The sequence below is a fragment of the Cetorhinus maximus genome, unplaced genomic scaffold (assembly GCF_964194155.1).
Source record: "Cetorhinus maximus unplaced genomic scaffold, sCetMax3.hap1.1 HAP1_SCAFFOLD_1051, whole genome shotgun sequence".
NCBI lineage: Eukaryota > Metazoa > Chordata > Chondrichthyes > Lamniformes > Cetorhinidae > Cetorhinus > Cetorhinus maximus.
Genome location: NW_027596993.1, coordinates 60398 through 78205, shown reverse-complemented (window position 1 = coordinate 78205; position 17808 = coordinate 60398). Strand labels below are relative to the sequence as shown.

At 56.9% G+C, this 17808-nt stretch overlaps 1 protein-coding gene across 1 annotated transcript; it reads left to right on the top strand.

Moving 5' to 3' along the window:
- Positions 1-1525: 1525 nt before the first annotated feature.
- LOC144675615 (nuclear factor of activated T-cells, cytoplasmic 4-like) lies at positions 1526-15927 on the top strand (the record flags this gene model as incomplete). The annotated part of the gene is made up of 5 exons (XM_078536260.1): positions 1526-1743; positions 8983-9707; positions 10137-10246; positions 13645-13807; positions 15815-15927. Coding segments are annotated over exons 1-5 (1208 nt in total), but the record flags the coding sequence as incomplete, so codon positions are not given.
- Positions 15928-17808: the final 1881 nt, after the last annotated feature.

The window sequence follows — 17808 nt, the reverse complement described above, 5'->3', positions numbered from 1 at the left end:
CACTCAGTAACCCCTCACCCCCCCAGCACCCTGTGTTACTGACTGTATCTGTACTGATGTTAATCTAGCTCCCTCACACCGTCACTCATTAACCGCTCTCCTCCCAGCACCCTGTGTTACTGACTGTATCTGTACTGATGTTAATCCAGCTCCCTCACACTGTCACTCAGTAACCCCTCTCCCCCCAGCACCCTGTGTTACTGACTGTATCTGTACTGATGTTAATCCAGCTCCCTCACACCGTCACTCATTAACCCTCTCCCCCCCAGCACCCTGTGTTACTGACTGCATCTGTACTGATGTTAATCCAGCTCCCTCACACTGTCACTCAGTAATCCCTCTCCCCCCTCAGCGCCCTGTGTTACTGACTGTATCTGTACTGATGTTAATCCAGCTCCCTCACACTGTCACTCAGTAACCCCTCTCCCCCCAGCACCCTGTGTTACTGACTGTATCTGTACTGATGTTAATCCAGCTCCCTCACACTGTCAGTCAGTAACCCCTCACCTCCCAGCACCCTGTGTTACTGACAGTATCTGTACTGATGTTAATCCAGCTCCCTCACTCTGTCACTCAGTAATCCCTCTCCCCCCTCAGCGCCCTGTGTTACTGACTGTATCTGTACTGATGTTAATCCAGCTCCCTCACACTGTCACTCAGTGACCTCTCTTGCCCCTTTATCCCATGTCGCTCGCTGGCTGAAACCTTTTTCATTCCAGTCCGTGGACTTCAATTGAACATTGAGGCATCCTCCTCTCACATGGGAACAACCATCCGAGCTTCGGCCTTGTGGTTTGAAACGACACTAGTTCTGCAGGAGGGAAGGTTTTGATGCTGACCCGTGTGGATGTCAGCAAACAGCCTTGCTTTAAGCGGAGTGAAGGAGGGGGGCGGGGGGGGGTCGCGAGGCGGGCTCCCTGGGTTGGTCTGGCTGGGTGGGCGGGGCCTGGGTCGGGGGCGGGGCCGGCCTTTGTGATGTTTGAGCAGCCCGGGCTGCGATTGGCCGCCGCCGCCAAGACTGGCGGGCGGAGCGCCCAATCGAGGAGCCCCGGCGGGTCAGCCATTGGCGCGGTCGGAAAGGGCGGGTTGTTGGCGGCTGAGCCAATAGGAGAGCGCGGTGGCTGGGGGTGGAATCTGAGCGGTTGGGTCGCGGGGGGAGTGCCGCTTGGTCGTTGATGCTGTGGGGGGGGGGCAGGGAGCAAGGGGGTGTGTCCGGCGCAGGGAGGAGCCGACCAAGTTTTCTTCAACTTTCGCGGAGTTTGGAGAGAGAGAAACAGACAGACATATAGAGAAAGAAAGACAGGCAGACAGAGACAGGGAGAGAGAGAGAAGGGGAGAAACAGACAGAGAGAGGTAGAAAGAGAGAGGGAAAGAGACAGAGAGAGGGAGACAGAGAGGGAGGGAGGGAGGGAGAGAGAGACTGGGAGAGACACAGAGAGAGAGGGGGAAAGAGAGAGAGAGAGAAGGGGAGAAACAGACAGAAAGAGAGAGGGGGGAGAGTGAGGGAGAAGGGGAGAGGGAGACAGAGAGTGAGGGAGATTGTGGGCTGCTGTCTGTCGTTCCCGAGCAGCCCCGATCCAGAGGGAGGACCGGCTCCCTTCACCCCCACCCGGCGAGGTTTGGGGAGGGCCACCGCTTCGACCGGGATGAGGGCGTCGGGCTGCGAGGAGGACGAGGAGCTGGACTTCAGGCTGACCTTCGGGGAGGAGCTGGAGGCTCCGCGCTCCCTGCTCGGCGGCTCAGGTCAGTGGACCACCGTGCGGCGGGGAACCGGGGAGCTGATCGGGCTCGGGAGGGCGGCGCTGGCTGTCCCCTCGCCCTCTTCCCCCATCGCCCTCGCCCCCCCCCCCCTCACCCATGCTCCCATTCCCTCTCCCTTGCTACCCTTCTCCTTACACCCCGTCCCCCTCACGCGAGCGCATACTCACACCTCCACCCGCTTCCCCTCCTCAAACTCCCACTCCAACCCCCCTCCATCCCCGCCCGACACCTTTCCCCTTACTCCCCTTCATCTAACTCCCCCTCCCCTCAATCCCACTCTATGACGCTCCTTCTCTCTCTCTCTGAGTACCTCTCCTCTCCTATACGACTGATTACCTCCCTCACCAGGATGGTGAATCCCCCACTATCCACATCCTGGGGGTTACCATTGACCAGAAACTGAACTGGACCAGCCGTATAAACACTGTGGCTACAAGAGCAGGTCAGAGGCTGGGAATCCTGCGGAGAGTCACTCACCTGACTTTCCCCCAAAGCCTGTCCACCATCTACAAGGCACATTGGAATACCCTCCACTTGCCTGGATGAGTGCAGCTCCCACAACACTCAAGAAGCTCGACACTGTCCAGGGCAAAGCAGCCCCCGCTTGATCGGCACCCCATCCACAAACATTCACTCCCTCCACCACCGATGCACAGTGGCAGCAGTGTGTGTACCATTTACAAGATGCACTGCAGCAACTCACCGAGGCTCCTTCGACAGCACCTTCCAAACCCACGACCGCTACCATCTAGAAGGACGAGGGCAGCAGACGCACGGGGAACACCACCACCCGGAAGTTCCCCTCCGAGCCGCACTCGCCATCCCAACTTGGGAATATATCGGCCGTTCCTTCACTGTCGCCGGGTCAAAATCCTGGAGCTCCTTCCCTAACAGCACAGTGGGTGTACCTACCCTTGATAGGAACAAGCTGTCCCATGTCTGACTGTAACTTGGAGATAGGTGAATAAGAGGGTTCATCCCCTCCGATAGGAACAGGCTGCCCGGTGTCTGACTGTAACTGGGATAGTGGTGGGTGAGAGGGTAAATCAATTCCGATAGGAACAGGCAACCTGGAGTCTGACTAACTGGGAGAGAGATGAGTGAAAGCGTTAATCCCTTCAGATAGGAACAGGCTGCCCGGTGTCTGACTGTAACTGGGAGAGAGGTGGGTGAGAGGGTTAATCAACCCGGATAGGAACAGGCTGCCCGGTGCCTGACTGTAACTGGGAAAGAGGTAGGTGAGAGGGTTAATCAACCTGGATAGGAACAGGCTGCCCGGTGTCTGACTGTAACTGGGAGAGAGGTGGGTGAGAGGCTATTTTTTTTAATTCATTCAGGGGATGTGGGCTTTGCTGGCTGGGCCAGCATTTATTGCCCATCCCTAATTGCCTTTGAGAAGGTGGTGGTGAGCTGCCTTCTTGGACCGCTGCAGTCCCTGTGGTGTAGGTACACCCGACGTGCTGTTTGGATCTCCTCCAATAGGAACAGGCTGCCCGGTGTCTGACTGTAACTGGGAGAGAAGTGGGTGAGAGGATTAACCCAGTCTGATAAGAACAGGCTGCCCGGTGTCTGACTGTAACTGGGAGAGAAGTGGATGAGAGGGTTAACCCAGTCTGATAGGAACAGGCTGCCTGGTGTCTGATTGTAACCGGGAGAGAGGTGGCTGAGAGGGTTAATCCCCTCCAATTGGAACAGGCTGCCCGGTGTCTGACTGTAACCGGGAGAGAGGTGGGTGAGAGGGTTAATTCCCCTCCAATAGGAACCGACAGCCCGGTGTCTGACTGTAACTGGGGCAGAAGTGGCTGAGCGGGCTGACTGTAACTGGGAGAGAGGCGGCTGAGAGGGTTAATCCCCTTCAATAGGAACAGGCGGCCTGAAGTCTGACTGTAATTGGGAGAGAAGCATGCGTGTGAGGGTTAATCTTGTGTAGTGTTGTTCCGGTGCCAGCCCTCATTATAAACAGATGTTAGCTCTCTGGGCGAGCCTCCCTCTGCGTGTCAGTGTTGTGTAGTGTGTTGCTGAATATTTTCCTTTACCAGCCCCTTGCCAATGGACTGTGGCAGGGGGCAGGTGGTCTGCTGGGGGGATTATGGAGGGGGCTTGGCCAGGACTGGCATCAGTGGTCTTGCCCAGCTCTGCGGCAACACCGATCAGCCTGTCTCAATTCACTTCACCGCTTTGGTCTCACTTCTCGCCTGCTGTCGGCGGGTGGGAGGAGGTGGGGTGGGGGGGGTGGGGGGTGGCGGCGGGTGGTTGGAGTGCGTTGGTGGGTTTCGTGGGGCGGTGGCGGGACTGTCACGGGGGAGGGGGGTGGGCGAGGTGTGGAGGTGCAAGGGGGTTCCCGCCCTTCATCACCGCCCTGCCGGACCCCAACGTCAAGCACGCGGTGGGGAGAATTGGTGGTGGGGGTGAGGCCCCCAGAGTCGAATAGCACTCTTGGTTTTACTGCTGGCGCTCGCCTGCAAAGAATAGGAGGGGGGGGGGATGGTGGCGGTAGACGTCCCTTGCCACACGTACCCCACTGCCGCCTCCCCCCTCCCCTCCCCCCCTCTCTCAGGGACTCAGTGAAGAGAGAAAATGGCCGCCTCATCCATCTGCAGTATCACCATTAAAAACTTCAAATTGTGTGACGTCCCTCCCTCCCCCGGCGAATCCTCTCCCTTCACGTTTCCTGACCGTAAACGCCCAAGCTCGCATCTCGAGCGGGAACCCGCTACGTCACCTCCAGACCCGACTGCTCCCACCCTCTCCCGCACCCCACCCTCCGTCAACCGCGGCCCGTCCCAAAACTCCGCTGCCCCCCACCTCGTCCCAACCCCCCCCACTGTGCTCAGTCCAGTTTCCCCCTATCACACCCCGCCCTCCCTCCCGCCCGCCCCGTGCTGGCATGACCGACCGACACTGGCTCCCTGGTCCAGAAACGCGTCGATTTTTGAAAAATTCTCATCCTGTTTTTAAATCCCTCCGTGGCTTCACCGCCCCTCCAACCCCCCCCCCACCCCCCATCTTCGTAACCTCCTTCGACCATCCCCCACGTCACTCCGAGATCCCCTCGCGTCCTCCGATTCCGGCCCTCCCGATCTCCGTTTTGACATGCAGTCTGCTGGTTTATTATAAACTGCAATCGATTTAGAATGAGGAAAGACACGTGTGCGTTCTCTCATATCTCTTTCTCTCGTCGCGTATGCGGAGTCGGAAAATGACGCTTGATGACATTGGGCCAGCATCCCGACGTCATCGCGTGGTCCCGCGATATTTTCGTTGGGCGGGCGAGCTGCCAGAGTCAGCAGTGCGCCCGACAATTAAAAGGCCCATTAGGGCCTTTAACAAGGCAACTAATTTCAAACTCAGGCTACCCGTCCAACCTTACGGTTGGCGGGCAGGCGAAAGTGCCAAGCGGCCTTTGTATTTTCGAGGAAACCTCGTTCACACTTGAATTAAAAATATGCCTCTGCTCACAGGACTCAGAGTCCCATGAGGGGACATGTTGTATGACATTTTTATTCCCTTCTTTATGTTTTTTAAACAGAGCTTCATCTCCCTGACAGAGAGGGGGACTGAGAGACACCAGTCAGTGTACAGATATCTCCCTGAGGGAGAGGGGGGACTGAGAGACACCAGTCAGTGTACAGATATCTCCCTGAGAGAGAGGGGACTGAGAGACACCAGTCAGTGTACATATATCTCCCTGAGAGAGAGGGAGACTGAGAGGCACCAGTCAGTGTACAGATATCTCCCTGAGAGAGTGGGGACTGAGAAACCCCAGTGAGTGTACAGCTATCTCCCTGGGAGAGAGGGGACTGAGAGACACCAGTCAGTGTACAGTTATCTCACTGAGGGAGAGGGGGACTGAGAGACACCAGTGAGTGTACAGATATCTCCCTGAGAGAGAGGGGACTGAGAGACACCAGTCAGTGTACAGATATCTCCCTGAGGGAGAGGGGACTGAGAGACACGATTCAGTGCACAGATATCTCCCTGAGAGAGGGGGGACTGAGAGACACCAGTCAGTGTACAGATATCTCACTGGGGGAGAGGGGGGACTGAGAGACACCAGTCAGTGTACAGATATCTCCCTGAGAGAGAGGGGACTGAGAGACACGAGTCAGTGCACAGATATCTCCCTGAGAGAGAGGGGACTGAGAGACACCAGTCAGTGTACAGATATCTCCCTGAGGGAGAGGGGGGACTGAGAGACACCAGTCAGTGTACAGATATCTCCCTGGGGGGAGAGGGGGACTGAGAGACATCAGTCAGTGTACAGATATCTCCCTGAGAGAGAGGGGTCTAAGAGACACCAGTCAGTGTACGGATATCTCCCTGAGAGGGAGGGGACTGAGAGACACCAATCAGTGTTCAAATATCTCCCTGAGGGAGAGGGGACTGAGAGACACCAGTCAGTGTACAGATACCTCACTGAGGGAGAGGGGACTGAGAGATACCAGTCAGTGTACAGATACCTCCCTGAGAGAGAGGGGACTGAGAGACACCAGTCAGTGTACAGATATCTCCCTGAGAGAGAGGGGACTGAGAGACACCAGTCAGTGTACAGATATCTCCCTGAGGGAGAGGGGACTGAGAGACACCAGTGAGTGTACAGATATCTCCCTGAGAGAGAGGGGACTGAGAGACACTAGTCAGTGTACAGATATCTCCCTGAGAGAGAGGGGACTGAGAGACACCAGTCAGTGTACGGATATCTCCCTGAGAGAGAGGGGGACTGAGAGACACCAGTCAGTGTACAGATATCTCCCTGAGAGAGAGGGGACTGAGAGACACCAGTCAGTGTACAGATATCTCCCTGAGGGAGAGGGGGGACTGAGAGACACCAGTCAGTGTACAGATATCTCCCTGGGGGGAGAGGGGGACTGAGAGACATCAGTCAGTGTACAGATATCTCCCTGAGAGAGAGGGGTCTAAGAGACACCAGTCAGTGTACGGATATCTCCCTGAGAGAGAGAAAGACTGAGAGACACCAGTCAGTGTACAGATATCTCCCTGAGAGGGAGGGGACTGAGAGACACCAATCAGTGTTCAAATATCTCCCTGAGGGAGAGGGGACTGAGAGACACCAGTCAGTGTACAGATACCTCACTGAGGGAGAGGGGACTGAGAGATACCAGTCAGTGTACAGATACCTCCCTGAGAGAGAGGGGACTGAGAGACACCAGTCAGTGTACAGATATCTCCCTGAGAGAGAGGGGACTGAGAGACACCAGTCAGTGTACAGATATCTCCCTGAGGGAGAGGGGACTGAGAGACACCAGTGAGTGTACAGATATCTCCCTGAGAGAGAGGGGACTGAGAGACACTAGTCAGTGTACAGATATCTCCCTGAGAGAGAGGGGACTGAGAGACACCAGTCAGTGTACGGATATCTCCCTGAGAGAGAGGGGGACTGAGAGACACCAGTCAGTGTACAGATATCTCCCTGAGAGAGAGTGGACTGAGAGACACCAGTCAGTGTACAGATATCTCCCTGAGGGAGAGGGGACTGAGAGACACCAGTCAGTGTACAGATATCTCCCTGAGGGAGAGAGGACTGAGAGACACCAGTCAGTGTACAGATATCTCCCTGAGGGAGAGAGGACTGAGAGACACCAGTCAGTGTACAGATATCTCCCTGAGAGAGAGAAGGGGTCTGAGAGACACCAGTCAGTGTACAGATATCTCCCTGAGAGAGAGAAGGGTTCTGAGAGACACCAGTCAGTGTACAGATATCTCCCTGAGGGAGAGGGGACTGAGAGACACGAGTCAGTGCACAGATATCTCCCTGAGAGGGAGAAGGGGTCTGAGAGACACCAGTCAGTGTACAGATATCTCCCTGAGAGAGAGGGGACTGAGAGACACCAGTCAGTGTACAGATATCTCCCTGAGAGAGAGGGGGGACTGAGAGACACCAGTCAGTGTACAGATATCTCCCTGAGGGAGAGAGGACTGAGAGACACCAGTCAGTGTACAGATATCTCCCTGAGGGAGAGGGGACTGAGAGACACCAGTCAGTGTACAGATATCTCCCTGAGAGAGAGAGGGGGACTGAGAGACACCAGTCAGTGTACAGATATCTCCCTGAGAGAGAGGGGACTGAGAGACACCAGTCAGTGTTCAGATATCTCCCTGAGAGAGAGGGGGGACTGAGAGACACCAGTCAGTGTACAGATATCCCCCTGAGAGAGAGAGAGGGGGGACTGAGAGACACCAGTCAGTGTACAGATATCTCCCTGAGAGAGAGGGGGACTGAGAGACGCCAGTCAGTGTACAGATATCTCTGAGATAGAGGGGGGTCTGAGCGTACAGTGTTTCTAAAGGACTAATGTCCGCTTTAGGGAAGGGGAAATCTGCCATCCTTCCCCGGCCTGGCCCACGTGTGACTCCCGACGCCCAGCGAAGTGGCTGGCTATTAAAATGCTCCTTGAAGGGGGGCCGTTAGGGATGGGCAATAAATCCTGGGCCTAGTCAATGTCGCCCATGTCCCGTGGACGAATATAAACATTTTTTTTAGAAACCTGGTGTTGCTGGTCTCTGGCTCCCACGTGGGGAACCATTCTCTCTGTGTCCTCTGGATCAAAACCTCTCATGGCTTTCGAGGCCTCGATTAGGTCACCCCACTCGGCCTCCTCCTCTCAAGGGAGAAGTGAGCCAGCCTGTCGACCCTTTCCTAATATAGATACCCACGCGATTTGACAATGAGGATTGAAGTTGGGAGCAAGGAGCACTGGTTAAATGTTATCTTCTCTTTTTTTTTCTCTCCCCTCCTCTCTCTCTCTCTCCTCCGACTCTCTCTTTCCCTCCCTCTCTTTTTCTCTCTCCCTCCCTCTCTTTCTCTCTCTCCCTCCCTCTCTTTCTCTCCCTCTCTCCCTCTCTCCCTCTCTCCCTCTCTCCCTCTCTTTTTCTCTTTCTCTCTTTCTCTCTTTTTCTCTCTCTCTCTCCCTTTCTCTCTCTCTCCTTTTTCTCTCTCTCTCCCTTTTGCTCTCTCTTTTTTTCTCTCTCTCTCTCTCTCCCTTTTGCTCTCTCTTTTTTTCTCTCTCTCTCTCCCTTTTGCTCTCTTTTTTTCTCTCTCGCTCTTTCTCTCTCTCGCTCTTTTTCTCTCTCGTTCTTTCTCTCTCTCGCTCTTTCTCTCTCTCGCTCTCGCTCTCGCTCTTTCTCTCTCTCTCTCTCTCTCTCTCTCTCTCGCTCTTTCTCTCTCTCTCTCTCGCTCTTTCTCTCTCTCTCTCTCTACAGATCTGGATGTAGATGAGGGCCCGGCCTACCCGACAGGCCCCTCCTTCACGGTCAATCGCCCGATCGGGATCCCGCGGCACGGGGCGCCGAACCGGGCCGGGATGCGCTCCCCCCCGCCCCGCCCGCTGACCAACGGCGACACCTACGAAAGCCAGCCGGCCCGGCTGATCCACCTAGGGGGCTGCAAGGTGCTGGCCTGCCCCAGCATCCAGATCACCTCCATCTCGCCCGGCGACGAGGGCCTGGAGATGGAGGCCGAGGCGGAGGCCGAGGATGAGGCCTGGGGGCCCGGGGAGCACCGGCCCCGGCTGCCCCCGCCCCCCTCGCCCCCGGGCCGTGACCAGCTCTACCTGCCCCTGGACCCCTTCGGCTACCGGGACTGCTCGCTCAGCCCCAGCTCGGCCAGCAGCTTCTCGTCCAGGGGCTGGCTGTCAGACGCGGCCTCCTCCTGCGGCTCGGCCTCCCACGTCTACGACGACGTGGAGCCCGAGCTGCGGGAGGCAGCCCTGCGCTTCTCCCTGGGCCCGCCCTCCCCCGGCCGGGCCTGGCCGGCCGACGAGGCCCCCTGGGGGCCTTCGCCCTGCCCCTCACCCGGCTCCGAGGACGGGGGCCGCCTGGGACCACGGGGACCCCCCTCCCGGCCCAGCTCGCCCTGCGGCAAGAGGCGCCACTCGGGCCTCGAGGCCTACCACTACCACTACCACCAACTCCACCACCACCACCAGCACCACCACCAACACCAGCACCAACAGGCCTACTACCAGGCCTACCACCAGCACAGGCCGGCCGGCTCGAGCAGCCCCTCCCCGGCCGCCTCCCGCAGGGGGAGCTTCACGGACGAGGCCCCCTCGCCCCAGGAGGGAGGCCCCCCCTCCCCGCTGCTCTTCCTCCAGCCGCCACTGCCCCCACCAACGCCCCCCAGCCCGCCGGCCTACGAGGGTGGGGCCTCGGTCCCCCACAAGGCCCGCCGCACCTCGCAGGAGCAGACGGTGGCCCCCCACCAGCGCGGGGAGGGGGTCGGGGAGGAGGAGGAGGGGGGGGTGGTGTTGGGGGAGTTGGGGGAGGCGGGCGGGAGCCCTTACCCCGGGGAGGGGGGCACGGGGCCGGCGGCGGGGGGAGGAGGGGAGGAGAGCGGTGTCGGCGTCGCCCACCAGCAGCAGTTGCTGCTGCTCAAGAAGGACACGGCGCCCATGGAGTACCTGACCGTCCCCTCCCCGTTCGTCTGGAGCAAGGCCCGAGTCGGAGGTCACAGCCCCGTCTTCCGGTAGGTAACACCCGAACTGCGATTGCGGGCGATCACCGCGGGGTTAGATGAAGAGTAAAGCTCCCTCTACACTGTCCCCATCAAACACTCCCAGGACAGGTACAGCACGGGGTTAGATACAGAGTAAAGCTCCCTCTACACCATCCCCATCAAACACTCCCAGGACAGGTACAGCACGGGGTTAGATACAGAGTAAAGCTCCCTCTACACTGTCCCCATCAAACAGTCCCGGGACAGGTACAGCATGAGGTTAGATACAGAGTAAAGCTCCCTCTACACTGTCCCCATCAAACACTCCCAGGACAGGGACAGCACGGGGTTAGATACAGAGTAAATCTCCCTCTACACCGTCCCCATCAAACCATCCCAGGGCAGGTACAGCACGGGGTTAGATAAAGAGTAAAGCTCCCTCTACACTGTCCCCATCAAACACTTCCAGGACATGTACAGCACGGGGTTAGATACAGAGTAAATCTCCCTCTACACTGTCCCCAACAAACACTCCCAGGACAGGTACAGCACGGGGTTAGATACAGAGTAAAGCTCCCTCCACACTGTCCCCCATCAAACACTCCCAGGTCAGGTACAGCACGGGGTTAGATACAGAGTAAAGCTCCCTCTACACTGTCCCCCTCAAACACTCCCAGGACAGGTACAGCACGGGGTCAGATACAGAGTAAAGCTCCCTCTACACTGTCGCCATCAAACGCTCCCAGGACAGGTACAGCACGGGGTTAGATACAGAGTAAACGTCTTGTCTTTCAAAATTGTGTGGATATCCTTGGTTGTTTTGTTGCCCATCCCTAATTGCCCCTTGAACTGAGTGGCTTTGCTCAGAGGGGGCAGTTTAGTGTCAACCACTTTGTACTGTGGGGGGCCTGGTGTGACGTGTAGGCCAGACCAGGTAAGGACAGCAGATTTCCCTTCCCGAAAGGGGACATTAGTGAACCAGTTGGGGTTCTTTTACGACCCGTGACTGAAACTGGCTTCACGATTTCATATTTTATTAAATTGAATTTAAATTCCACAGGCTGCCAATGTCTATGTGGGAAGTTGAAGCAAATGCATTGAAGGGGAAGCTGGATAAATGCGTGAGGCAGAAGGGAACATGTAGCTGGATCGGAAAAGATGAGAAGAGACTTGCGTGGAGCCAGCAGGGCCTGGTTGGGATGAGTTGAGTCTCCCCGAGAGACAGGGGACTGAGAGACACCAGTCAGTGTACAGATATCTCCCTGAGAGAGAGGGACTGAGAGACACCAGTCAGTGTACAGATATCTCCCTGAGAGAGAGGGGACTGAGAGACACCAGTCAGTGTACAGATATCTCACTGAGAGAGAGGGGACTGAGAGACACCAGTCAGTGTACAGATATCTCCCTGAGAGAGAGGGGACTGAGAGACACCAGTCAGTGTACAGATATCTCACTGAGAGAGGGGGGACTGAGAGACACCAGTCAGTGTACAGATATCTCACTGAGAGAGAGGGGACTGAGAGACACCAGTCAGTGTACAGATATCTCCCTGAGAGAGAGGGGACTGAGAGACACCAGTCAGTGTACAGATATCTCCCTGGGAGAGAGGGGGGACTGAGAGACCCCAGTCAGTGTACAGATATCTCCCTGGGAGAGAGGGGACTGAGAGACACCAGTCAGTGTACAGATATCTCCTTGAGGGAGAGAGGACTGAGAGACACCAGTCAGTGTACAGATATCTCCCTGGGAGAGAGGGGGGACTGAGAGACCCCAGTCAGTGTACAGATATCACCCTGAGAGAGAGGGGGGATTGAGAGACACCAGTCAGTGTACAGATATCTCCCTGGGAGAGAGGGGACTGAGAGACACCAGTCAGTGTACAGATATCTCCCTGAGAGAGAGGGGACTGAGAGACACCAGTCAGTGTACAGATATCTCCCTGAGAGAGAGGGGACTGAGAGACACCAGTCAGTGTACAGATATCTCCCTGAGAGAGAGGGGACTGAGAGACACCAGTCAGTGTACAGATATCTCCCTGAGGGAGAGGGGACTGAGAGACACCAGTCAGTATACAGATATCTCCCTGAGGGACAGGGGGACTGAGAGACACCAGTCAGTGTACAGATATCTCCCTGAGAGAGGGGGGACTGAGAGACACCAGTCAGTGTACAGATATCTCCCTGGGAGAGAGGGGGGACTGAGAGACCCCAGTCAGTGTACAGATATCACCCTGAGAGAGAGGGGGGACTGAGAGACACCAGTCAGTGTACAGATATCTCCCTGGGAGAGAGGGGACTGAGAGACACCAGTCAGTGTACAGATCTCTCCTTGAGGGAGAGAGGACTGAGAGACACCAGTCAGTGTACAGATATCTCCCTGGGAGAGAGGGGACTGAGAGACACCAGTCAGTGTACAGATATCTCCCTGAGGGAGAGGGGACTGAGAGACACCAGTCAGTGTACAGATATCTCCCTGAGGGACAGGGGGACTGAGAGACACCAGTCAGTGTACAGATATCTCCCTGAGAGAGGGGGGACTGAGAGACACCAGTCAGTCTACAGATATCTCCCTGGGAGAGAGGGGGGACTGAGAGACCCCAGTCAGTGTACAGATATCACCCTGAGAGAGAGGGGGGACTGAGAGACACCAGTCAGTGTACAGATATCTCCCTGGGAGAGAGGGGACTGAGAGACACCAGTCAGTGTACAGATATCTCCTTGAGGGAGAGAGGACTGAGAGACACCAGTCAGTGTACAGATATCTCCCTGGGAGAGAGTGGACTGAGAGACACCAGTCAGTGTACAGATATCTCCCTGAGAGAGAGGGGACTGAGAGACACCAGTCAGTGTACAGATATCTCCCTGAGAGAGAGGGGCTGAGAGACACCAGTCAGTGTACAGCTATCTCCCTGAGAGAGAGGGGGGACTGAGAGACACCAGTCAGTGTACAGATATCTCCCTGTGAGAGAGAGAGGGGACTGAGAGACACCAATCAGTGTACAGATATCTCCCTGAGGGAGAGGGGACTGAGAGACCCCAGTCAGTGTACAGATATCTCCCTGAGAGAGAGGGGGACTGAGAGACACCAGTCAGTGTACAGATATCTCCCTGTGAGAGAGGGGACTGAGAGACACCGGTCAGTGTACAGATATCTCCCTGAGAGAGAGGGGACTGAGAGACACCAGTCACTGTACAGATAACTCCCTGAGAGAGAGGGGACTGAGAGACACCAGTCAGTGTACAGATATCTCCCTGAGGGAGAGGGGGACTGAGAGACACCAGTCAGTGTACAGATATCTCCCTGAGAGAGAGGGGACTGAGAGACACCAGTCAGTGTACAGATATCTCCCCGAGGGGCAGGAGGGACTGAGGGACACCGGTGCAGAGATCTCGCTGAGGGAGCTGTCTTGTGTTTTTGCCTCCTCGCAGCTCCTCCGCTCTCCCCCCTCTGGACTGGCCCCTCCCCAGCCAGTACGAAACGCTGGAGCTGAAAGTCGAGGTGCAGCCCAAGACTCACCACCGAGCGCACTACGAGACCGAGGGCAGCCGTGGAGCGGTCAAGGCTGCCGCCGGGGGTCACCCCGTGGTCAAGGTACGTCGGCGTTGGCGCGGTGGGGGTGTCTTTTGCAGGGGCGAGCTCCCAGTTCCCCTCCCCCCCCCCCCCTCCCCCCCCAACACCTCCCCCCTCCCCCACCCTCCGGCCTCCCGCCAGAGCCGACCTCACGTGCCCTCCCGGTCACTCGGCGACATCGTTCGAACGGGCGGGGGTGAGGGGCGGGTTCGGGCCCTCAGCGAAGGAAGAGGTGAGAGGGCGGATCGGGGGGGCGGCGTCGAGGGAACGGTGACCTTTGGGTTGCCTCGACCCGTTCACGCTGGTCAAGGGCTCCACATGGACTACCCGTCGGCGGATGGTGAGAGGAGGGGGCTTGCGGAGCGAGCGAGCGAGTGAGACGGGGAGAGGGATAGGGAGACTGGCGGTGGGTGGGGGCAGAGATGGAGAGGGGAGCGAGCAACAGAGAGAGAGAGAGAGGGGGGAAAAAGAGAGAGAGAGAGAGAGTGGTGGAGATGGTTAGGGGGGAGAAGGGGTAGGGAGAAAGAATGGGAGGACCGAGGGAGAGAGTCGGTGGGGGGAGAGAGGGAGTGGGTGCTGGGTAGATGGGGAGCTACTGTAAGAGAGGGAGTGAGTGAGAGGGGAGATGGAGAGAAAGACAAAGGGAGAGGTAGGGAGCGAGAGAGAGTGGTAGAGGATGCAGGGGGGAAAGGAGGGGGAGAGATAGAGGGACAGAGAGAGAGAGGGAAATGGGGATGGAGAGAGAGGAGAGGGAGAGAGGGGGAGGGAGAAAGAGGGAGGGGGGACGGAATGAGAGAGGGCAAGGAAGTGAGCGAGGAGGGGAGGGAGAGGGGGAAAGTGTGAGATTGTGGGGGAAGGAAGTGAGAAGGAGAGAGAGATAGAGGTGGGGGAGGGCCTGGGAGAGGAGGGGGGAGAGGGCCTGGGAGAGGGGGAGGTCCTGGGAGAGGGGGAGGGCCTGGGAGAGGGGGAGGGCCTGGGAGAGGGGGGAGGAGGGCCTGGGAGAGGTGGAGGGAGAAGGCTTGGGAGAGGTGGAGGGAGAGGGCCTGGGAGAGGAGGGGGGAGAGGGCCTGGGAGAGGGGGAGGGCCTGGGAGAGGGGGAGGGCCTGGGAGAGGGGGAGGGCCTGGGAGAGGTGGAGGGAGAGTTGGAGGGAGAAGGCTTGGGAGAGGTGGAGGGAGAGGGCCTGGGAGAGGAGGGGGGAGAGGGCCTGGGAGAGGAGGGGGGAGAGGGCCTGGGAGAGGAGGGGGGAGAGGGCCTGGGAGAGGAGGGGGGAGAGGGCCTGGGAGAGGAGGGGGGAGAGGGCCTGGGAGAGGAGGGGGGAGAGGGCCTGGGAGAGGTGGAGGGAGAGGGCCTGGGAGAGGTGGAGGGAGAGCGCCTAGGAGAGGCGGGGAGGGCCTGGGAGAGGCTGGGGTCGGGCCTGAGCGATGCTGGGGTCGGGCCTGAGCGAGGCTGTGGGGGGGGGCCTGAGCAAGCGGTGGGAATGGAGAGATGTGGGAATAGCGCGAGCGAGATGGGAAGGGTAATAGTGTCATTGCCACAGAGGGCACAAAATTCTTGCACTGCCTTCCAGAGAAGTTTTTTAACCAGCACACGACAAGCCCAGCGAGACCAATTCTCGATTCAGTCTCAGGAAAGGAGGCTGGGCCAGTGGGTGAAGTGGCAGCGGGGGGAACCACAATACAGTTCGATTCAATATAATTATGGAGAAGGGAGCAAAAGCTCTCAGTTGTTGGAAAGTCCAACTTTGCAGAGCTGAGGTGGGTGAGCTGGGCGAGAGCAGACTGGACACAGCCACTGAGGAGGAATCAGTGACAGACTTGGTGGGGGCGGCAATTCAAAGCTGAGATTCTACGGGCACAGTGTAGAAATGTCCCCACTCAGAAAAAGGGTGGTCCTGCCAAATCTAAACCTCTCCCACCCACCGCCCCCCCCCCCACCCCCACCCCGCCCGTTTACCCAGAAGCAAACAGGGGCGAGATAAAGCAGAAAAAGAAAGATTGTGGCAGTCGCTAAACACTCGGTAACCGTAGGAAACTGAGAGCAGCATCGAAAGTACAGGGGGTGAAGTAAAACTGGAAATGAGGAAAGTGGAGAGAGGATACGAAATAAATGTCGGCAACGAAAACCGAAGGATGCTTTATCGGTACGTTAGGGGCTAGAGTATAACTTAAGGAAAGTGTAGGCCCTATCGGAGATGTACATGGTAACTTGTGGGTTGATGCTGAAGATGTGGACAGGGTTCTCGATGAGCACCATGTCTCCGTCTTCACGAAGGAGAGGGACGATGCAGGCATTCTAGTTAAAGAAGAGGAGTGTGAAATATTAGATACAATAAGCGGAGCGACAGGGGAACTACCGGAGGGACTGGCAGCCTCGAAGGTGGATAAATCGCCGGGGCCGGATGGATTGTATCCCAGGCTGTTGAAGGAAGCCGGGGAGGAAATAGCGGATGCCCTGAGGATCATTTTCCGATCCTCACTGGATAGAGGCGAGGCACCAGAGGATTGGAGGGCTGCGAACGTGGTACCGTTATTTAAAAAAGGGTGCGAGGGGGATAGGCCAGAAAATGATAGGCCGGTCAGTCTGACTTCGGCGGTGGACAAATGATTGGAATCAATTCTGAGGGACGGGGTAAACTGTCACTTAAAAAGGCACAAGTTGATCAGGGATAGTCAGCATGGTTTTGTGAGGGGAAGATCTTGTCTTATTAACTTAATCAGATTTTTTGAGGAAGTGACAATGAGAATTGATGAGGGTAGCGCAGTGGATGTTGTTTACCTGGAGTTCAGTAAGGCATATGACAAGGTCCCACATGGCCGACTGGTCAGGAAAGTGAGATCTCATGGGATACAGGGGAAGGTGGCGAGTTGGGTCCAAAATTGACTCAGTGACAGGGAACAAAAGGTAATGGCCGATGGATGTTTTTGCGAATGGAAAACGGTTTCCAGTGGTGTTCCACAGGGCCCAGTGTTGGGGCCCTTGCTCTTTGCTGTGTCTATTAATGATTTGGACTTAAATGTGGGAGGTACGATTGGGAAATTTGCAGATGACACAAAAATTGGCCGTGTAGTTGACAGTGAAGAAGATAGCTGTCGACTCCAGAATGATATCAATGGTTTGGTTGGGTGGGCGGAGAAGTGGCAAATGGAATTCAATCCGGAGAAGTGTGAGGTAATGCATTGGGGGGGGTGGGAGGCAAACAAAGACAGGGAATACTCAATAAATGGAAAGTTATTGAGAGGGGTTGAGGAAGTGAGAGACCTTGGCGTGCATGTCCACAGATCCTTGAAGGTGGCAGGACAGGCGGACAAAGTGGTCAAGGGAGCGTATGGAATGCTTTCCTTTATTGGGGCGAGGTATTGAATACGAAAGCAGGGATGTAGCGCCGGAGCTGTATAAAACGCTGGTTAGGCCACAGCTGGAATTTTGTGTACGGTTCTGGTCGCCACATGTACAAGGAAGGACGTAACTGCCCTGGAGGGGAGCGCGGAGGAGATTCACAAGAATGTTGGCCGGGGCTGGAAAATTGCAGCTAGGAGGAGAGATCGGGGGTCGGCTTAGGGTCGTTTTCCTCGGAACGGGGAAGACTGAGGGGGGTGGGGGGCGTACGAAGTTTATGAAGGGCCGAGATAGGGTCGACAGGGAAGACTGGTTTCCCCCCCGCCAGCGGAGGGGTCAATTGCCGGGTGGGGGGAGGCAGAGATTTAAGGTGATGGGTGGAAGGATTAGAGGGGGACGTGAGGAGGAAACCTTTTCACCCAGAGGGCACTGGGCCGCCTGGAAGGCGCGGCCTAAGTTGGCGGTTGAGGCGAAAATGGCGAACTCCACGCGAGAGGCGCCTGGATCTGCGCCCAACGTGCTGTAACCTGCGAGGCTACGGACCAGGCGCTGGAAGGCGGGGTTAGAAAGGGCGGCTAGTTTGACTTTATCTTTCGGCCTGCGCAGACCCGACAGGCTGAATGGCCTCTCTTTCGGTGCCGTAACTTTCCTAGGGTCCTTATGACTGAGAAAGAGAGGGAGGTGG